We start from the raw sequence: 8,218 nt of genomic DNA on the forward strand, positions 1-8,218 counted from the left end.
TTTCGGGGACCATCCAACCTAAAAATTTGAAAAATCAAGGTGATGCGCTTATATGAAATCTAGGCATCAAAGTACATCCCATTCCGATATCTGTTCACATAAATTTAATAATTTTTTTTCTAATTGACCAGAAACGCCCCTTAAATTCATCATGAGCGCAATAACATAGAGGATAGTATCTGGCTATTAATGTCAAAGTTATAGCAGTATAAACTTATCAGTTTCTCACGAATTTAATGCATCTTAAGCAATAGAAATAAGATGTCGGTGTCATAATTAACGAGAATAATTAAAATATAAGTGCAATTCCAAAGTCCCATATATGAAAAAGCTACATTTCTTCTTTCTTCTTTAAGGTTTTGTTTAAAGCAACACCTTATTAAAATCAGTCCATTGTCTGTTTGTCTATGATACGCTCTTTTCTCAGAAACGGCTATACCGATTAACACGAAATTTGGTGGGATGGTTGCATGCATGGAACATCATACATACAAAAGGAGGGTATACATATTTTTCAGGAATATAGCAATATGGCATATCAAATGATAGGTCTCGATTAGTACTTTCCGAAGTCGGTATTAGTAATAAAGGAAGGGAGGGTGGAGACTGGGAAGTGATCATGTATTTGACGGGGGCTATTCTCAGAATCTACTCAACCGAAAAATCGGAAAAAAACACGAAGCTGCCACTATACGATGCCTAGACCTCAAAATACCCATTTGTCTGCTTTAGTTAATAGTAGTATATTACTGTATTTTAGTTTTATTAACTGGACACTCCCCTTAAGCTCATCCTCGAAGGAGCAGTAATATAGGCTATATTACACGATACTACAAAGTTTGGTGGCAATCGCATTATTACTAACAACATTATAATGCTTTTGTGCCAATTCACTGCAAACTAAGACTTTGAATGTGAGGATCACGCTAAAGTGAATATTCTAACATACCAAATTAAACAGTACGAGCTAGGTACAAATGGACAAATGTCCACTCAAATATATAAGAAACACGCAAACCGTTCATAACTGAAAGGCCCAACTTCCGGTTTCTCGATGTTTTACAATTAACTTCGTAAGTTTGAATTTTGATGTGCATTTCGACACAACAATTTCGCTTTCGATCACACTTTAGGTTAACGTTTAAGTGACACTTATTCATTGATGTTCATTCGTCTCCCAGAAGCTTTGTTTTTAGTCTGAAATTAGATATAATAAACTATAGTTCAAAAATTCCTGGTTATCAATGGATAATTCAGGTAATACACTTTAAAAAGTGCTTATAAATTGGAGAAATCGAGGAAATTTTTTGTTCGATGCTGTTTTGTTTATTGAAACTGGTAATAGGTTACTGAAAAAGCGGAAAGTATTAGGTTGTTGCAAATGAAATGTCGGATTTTTCAATGAAGTGAAGTTAGTTATGATTTTAATGTTTAAAACTGCCGCAAGGTGACTCTGGTGGTATGGGATAATTGAGTATAAATAGTCGTTCGTTCGATCAAGGAGTCATTTCAGTTTCAATCGTCATTGAAGTTCCAAGTAAAACTCAAAGAAAAAAGCATGGAAGGGAGTCAAAAACGTCTACTTTTTCTATATGAATTTAAACTTGGTCACAACGCAGCGGAGGCAACCAGAAACATTAGCAGAGCATTTGGAGCTGACGCAGCAAACGAACGAACGACACAGCGGTGGTTCGAAAAATTCCGATCAGGCGACATGACCCTCCAAAGTGAACCTCGTGGACACCCAGGACCATCGATCGACAACGACGAGTTGCGTTTGATAGTGGAATCTGATCCCCGATCATCGATTCGTGACATTGCAGAGAAAATAGGCGTACACTATTCGACAGTATCTCGGCACTTACAACAGCTTGGAAAGGTGAAGAAGCTTGATAAGTGGGTTCCGCATGAACTCAACGAGCAAAACATGGCGCTGCGAATGGAAATATCCAGTTCTCTACTCAACAGCAACAGGAACAATCCCTTTTTGCGCAGAATAGTGACATGCGATGAAAAGTGGATATTGTACGACAACCGTCGCAGATCAGCGCAATGGCTAGATGCCGATCAGCCTCCACAACACATGCCAAAACCGAGCCTTCACCCGAAGAAGGTAATGGTAACTGTTTGGTGGTCTGCATCTGGAATTATTCATTATTCGTTTTTGGAGCGTGGTGAAACAATTAATGCAGAGAAATATTGTGCCCAACTTGATGAAATGCACGAGAAATTACGTGTTCAGCGGCCTAGATTGGTCAACAGAGATGGAGTGATACTGCTCCATGATAACGCCCGACCTCATGTTTCCAGAATGACGGTCCAAAAATTAAATGAATTACGATATGAGACTCTTCCTCATCCACCATATTCACCCGACCTCTCGCCAACCGACTACCACTTTTTTAAGCATTTGGATCACTTTTTGGCGGGGAAACAATTCAGCAATGAAGTGCTGTCAAAAGTGCCTTTGAAGAATTTCTTAGCTCTAGAAACCCAGACTTTTACGAAACTGGAATAAACGCCCTTGTATCTCGTTGGGAGAAGTGCATTGAAGCTGCTGGTTCTTATTTTGACTAATAAAATTAATTTTCATAAAAGTTATAGTTTTTTGAAATTTTACTCAAATATCCGACATTTCATTTGCAACAACCTAATACAAGGACAGGCGCGCACATTCTTGATTTTCAAAATTACCATGAACGCCGAGCGACTAACGAGATTTTACGTTGAATTTGCGATTGCGACTGATCCACGGTATGATGTTCATTAAAATACGCATTAGGCTTGAAACATCCTCATAAATAATAGTCGCATACAGATAAGTCAGGCGAACGATATGGCCAACAGAAAGGCAAAAGGCAGTGTGGTCACAAATCAAACAGCAGCCGAATGTTTTTGGAAGCAACTTGAGCGAAACATTCGCCGTGTCACATCCGAATAATAACCGTTGTTTAGCTTGTTGGTACATTCATTCGAATTAAAAGAGTGACGCGTTGCTGATAAGCAAGAAACCTCGACGCCACTCTCTGCTCACTAGTAGCTTCTCTACCAACGCTTTAGTAAATTTTAGACGTACAGAATGGGCCATATCCCACAGTTTTTACATAACCAGGATTTTATTGGAGTGAAACCATATTCTCTAATGATTCTCCTGGAGGTTCTGGAAATACCCAATGCAGCGATTTGTTTAACCCCCAATCGCTTCAGATTTCTCAAAAGAGCTTCTTGTACACATTCCTTATTCGCTGTTGTTGTTATCGTACGATCAGCACGCGGAGCTTTATTCGACGTGGAGCAGTTTCTCTAAAATTCTTGATCCACAATTTTTAAGTATTATGAAAAAACAGTGGCTCATTTGGTCTTAAATTATACGAACTATACATTTCACACACGACCGCCTATTCCACTTCTCCATGATAATCGTAACTTAACTGAACCGTCTATTTCCATCACCTTGGTTCTGTGTACTTCTCCTTTCATTCTTGCGTATGGTGAGTTTTAAATGTGCCAAGTTTCTTTGGGTAATTGGTGATTTTGTGCGAATAGTTTATGTCATTGTTAATGCTTCCACTCACCTAGAATCCAGAATAGTGACGGACATGTGATTATGGCCGATATGGCAAAAATGGAAGTACACTATTGGAGGAACTGCGTAATTTAGTTCCCGGCGAATAAAACAGAAAAAATTCCAACTATTTCGGCCTCTATCAAATGCTTGTTCATAAATAGACGTACGTCTCTTTAAAAATGCATAATAAGTCGCAACGAACACAAGGGAGTATGATCAAACTAGTCCTCTAAGTTAGGCATTTTCAACTATGCAAAACTTGCGAAATTTGACCGTTCAGCTACCCCAACGCCTATGTACAGCTCAACTAAAGTGCCTGTCGGCGTATACTTGAGGACAAAGATATTTTCTATAAGCATGATATCGCAGTCCAGAAGATGTTTCCTAAAGGTGACATTGCGATCGTGATGGGTGATATAAATGCCGAGATGGGTTCTGATAACATCTTGTTGGAACATTTGATGGGGAAACACGGCATTGAGGACCATAACGTCAATGATGAAATGTTTGAGTTTGCCATGAGTCCAGTTGTGTATTGACTGATCGGAAATTTAAGTATAGTCAGATTGATCACACCGCAGTAGATTTAGGCGGAGCCCGGCTATCGTTCGGCAGTGGGAAAACTATCTTGCTGGCAGACATTTTGAATAGTTCCTCGGAGAATATTGATAAGCACTGGGCTTTCATCTAAAGTGCTCCTCTTTGCGATGCAAATGAGGTTGTTTGGTACGGTCCGAAGGGGGCGCCATAAGGCTTGGCTGACTGTCTGGATATGGAGGCGGATTGAATAGCGTAAAGAACTAAAGACCCTTATTAGTGAAGCTTAGCATGCGTCGTGACAAAAAAGAAAATTTGCTATTGCACAGGGAAGAAGAAACTGCTGCAAATACAATTGACATATCGTATACCGTTTCACGAAAGAATTTGCAAGTGGTCACAAGTCTTGGACGTTACTTTGATTGACGTTAAGGGTGGAATCGTCTCCCACTCATCTGTAAATCCTGAGAATTTAACATTTTTCCTAGTGAACGAAAGAAGGGGATGATCGTCCAAAGACTCTTGAGTGCGACAATTAGCGGGGTGTTTGTTTACTTCATTCCGTCGCAAAAATAATAGATAGATTATCCTGGAACCTTAAAGAGTATCTCGAAAAAATTTATCAACAGAGAGCAGGTCGGGTTCCATCTGTCTTCCATTGATTACATCAACATCCTGTTAATTATTTTGGGACGAGGTGCAGAGTTCATATCTCCGCTTCATCTATTTCGAGATGGGATTGTCTACGTGGGAGGGGCATTCCGGGGAAATAGACAGCTATTATCAGAGCGATATTTGATAGCGCAATATGTCACATTCTGCTCGAAATAAAATTTTTGAGGAATTTGAAGTTCAACCAAGCAATCCAGCACTGTTGCATTCTGTTCTGCCTTGTCCAGAGGACGTGGAGGACTTAAATGGGCTATGACATCTGTCCACAAATACCTGTCTGTTCTCTCATCGAGTCATGGACTTTGGTCTAATGGCTCTGGATGTGGAAAGAGAAACAGAGTCGAATTGGAGATAAATACCAATGAAACCAAAGTTCGTAGTCTCCGGAATCATCGCCCCCCTGCTATCTGCATTAACGGGCAGGACATCGATGGTTTCGATCAATTTGTCTTGGAAGAGTTCTTTCTATCTACGGTGATACCGAGCTTGATGCCAGCTGACGCATTAAAAGTTCAAGGGCTTCCTTCGCTGATTTATACCAAATTTGGAAATGTAAATACTTTAACATCAACGTCAAGTTGAGGTTGTTTTGAGCCAAAGTTACTTCTTTGTTGCTATGTGGAAGATTCAAACGAAAAATCACTACCACTGTTACTCAAAGGCTTCAAGCCTTCGTCGTATTGGTAGATGTGTTAATTAGCGGATGCAAGTGACATCGGACAAATTACACTTTACGAAAGGGTGAGGAATGTATCGCAGACTAGGCCAATGGAACCCACTTTTCCAGAGTGAAGAACCTGGTAGGTAGAGGAGGAGGAGTCTATGCTCGCAGGGAGATCTGGATGGAACTAAAGTGCATTTCGTCGAACCGGCGCCTAGGCGTGTTCCATCTAGGAGATATTGGCTACCATATATACATTTAGATATGGATGAAAGAGGGTTGAATGGACTTTAAAAAGTCTGTTTTTATTTGCACAGTCAGCTAGAGATTATGTCATGTTCCAAAACAGTTATACTGATTAATTCGTATAATTTTTTGTAAACATTGTCTAACTGACTTAACTTGACACTCATTTTGCTCGGAAACAGCTGGACACGAAATTTATTGAACATATTGTAATTGTGAGAACCGGCGTATTGCAGTTCAGAAAACTTCATGGTCTCGGTTATTTCAACATTCCACGTTTTGCTGTGAAATGGGTCATTAGTATATGTTGTATTGACTTCGATGACAAAATCGGATGAAATTCTGGCGAATTTCCGAACAACAATTATTTTCTCAATAATAATGAAAGAGGAGAAAGTACCTCAGCGACATTAGTTACCATATTGCAACATTCGCCTATTTCGATAATGTGCTTGGTGATGATCCCATCAAAACTCACTTTTATTAGATTTTCGAGGAAATCAATTCGCCCGATGTTGCAGAAAATTTTTCATCTCCTTCGGAGAGGGGAAATTACGATCTTTTTCATCAACGACAATTCCGCACTAATGTTTGCTTTTCGCTGAAGATGTTAAATGATTGGCATCTCATCCGTTCCTAAGCAGATTCTTTTTTTACCTTTAATTTAACTTGAATTCTTGAGTACATCATTTAGCTAACCCTGGACAGCAACAAGTACTATTCCCAAGTGTGATCCCCTCAGAGTGTACTTGACTTCTTTCACTGGGAGCAAAGTTCCGCTTTAATCACTACATCAGAGCTGATTGTCTGCTTTTTTTCTTCCTAAGAGGAAGACATTTAGCTAAATTTATGCATTCCAAAAAGATTAACAAAAAATAAACTTCCCGTTTCAGCCAAAAGATTCTGTGAACCGCCATATATACGACGTTCCTGGGAAACATGGTGGTACGACACATCGAAACAAGGAATTGGTGCTCTAGTCATTCACATGACCAATGTATATGTGGCACCCTTGTTTCAAGGCGACCCATGTACATGGTATATTATAAACTTTTTACTGGATTCAACCATTGGCCTTTTTATTATCTACGTAGGAATAAGGATATGTCAGTTTTTAGCTAAGCGAAATAAATGGGACGCCATTAATTTCGGTGAATACAGTAAGTATCTTTACGTATTGTTCGGAGTTCTAGAAATGTTCATTCTTAATTTGTAAAATTTGTATTTTCAGATGCACCAAAGTCCTGGGTCTATCAGACTTGGATATATATCGGATTAATGGCAATAGTGAAATTAATCACCACATTATTTGTACAGCTTGATGTTTGGGATAATGTTAAAAATTTTGTTTTATCACCATTCTCTAATCCCAAGATAGAATTAGCTGTTGTTATGCTTATTATTCCGTTCTTTGTTAATGTAAGTGAATTATTGTGCACTGACAAATTATAAATATTAAAAAATTTATGTGCTTTCTCTTGCGTTTAAGATTTTAATCTTCTGGGTAACTGATAATTTCCTAATGCGGCATAACCGTAAAAAACGACTTGGCAGCAGTCGCGAGCAGAGTATTCTACAAAAAGTTAAGGTAAGACTTCAGGAACCGGGGAAGGCGTTGTTTTTCAACCGCTATATTTACGTATATGTTCTCTATAATGAAAATATACCTAAAATTTAGTGGTAGAAAAAAGTAGTGTAGTAACTTTGGCAGTACGATAACTTTGTGTATCCTCTTTCAGGGATGAATGACGTTTCTATTTACTTTGCATGTTTTCACGTTGCAGGTAAAATACAGGTCAATACGAAAGGAAAGGCAAAATGATTCTGAATCCGAAGCATTAATATCGGGCGATGATGATCTACTAGGTGGCAACACAAGTAAAATAATGGGCATGCAAAATGTTCAGCAACGAACGAGTATTTCGATGGCCTAAGAAAAATTGATTTACTTGAAAATGATTTGAGAAGATCGTGCGATTCTTTTTATTGAAAGTGTACTCATACGTATTATTTATGATATTGAATTTGAGAAACAAAAAGTTGAAATTGTTTACTTTTGTAAGAACTGCATTTTATTTAGTCCAGATCGATGGTGATGCAAAGTTTGTTCTCATTTCACTAGTTGAAGAATCGTAGTCTTTTAAGAGGCTAAGGTAAACAAGAAGAGGCACAATATTGTATGTTATTCTATGGAGAAAGCGAAGCTAAAAGCGCCACAATCAGTCAATCATTTTTTCTGATCTTTTTCTTTAACCTTCACCCCGTTCACCGCCTGTTTCATTGGGAGCGGCTGACAAAAATTCTGTTTTATTCAGATGCAATCTGAGACCGTGTTGTAGTGATCATCCCATCTTTGGGCAAGTTGCTCGAGATCATCTTTGCTACTAGACGCTAGTAAACCATCATCTGCATAAAGCAGCGTGTAGTGTTGGATGTGGCAATGTGCATAACAAAAACAAAGAGGAGTGGTGACAGAGCGCTTCCTTGATGAATAGCCACAGAGACACAAAGCGGTTTTGATACACCTGCCATAA

General features: G+C 38.8%; 1 protein-coding gene across 2 annotated transcripts in view; it reads left to right on the forward strand.

Annotated features, from left to right (window-relative positions):
- LOC119656583 (store-operated calcium entry regulator STIMATE-like) overlaps positions 1–7,746 on the forward strand; it is a 21,551-nt gene extending 13,805 nt beyond the window's left edge. The window contains exons 2-5 of one of the 2 annotated variants that reach the window (XM_038062986.1): positions 6,578–6,844; positions 6,916–7,103; positions 7,174–7,272; positions 7,469–7,746. In XM_038062986.1, coding sequence (XP_037918914.1) covers positions 6,578–6,844; positions 6,916–7,103; positions 7,174–7,272; positions 7,469–7,618 — 704 coding nt within the window. In that variant the 3' untranslated portion in view covers positions 7,619–7,746. Of the gene's footprint in view, positions 1–6,577; positions 6,845–6,915; positions 7,104–7,173; positions 7,273–7,423 lie in introns of both variants that reach the window. The other variant, XM_038062995.1, reaches the window with a different exon arrangement.
- The last annotated feature ends 472 nt before the right edge of the window (positions 7,747–8,218 follow it).

This window comes from Hermetia illucens, chromosome 1, assembly GCF_905115235.1.
Source record: "Hermetia illucens chromosome 1, iHerIll2.2.curated.20191125, whole genome shotgun sequence".
NCBI lineage: Eukaryota > Metazoa > Arthropoda > Insecta > Diptera > Stratiomyidae > Hermetia > Hermetia illucens.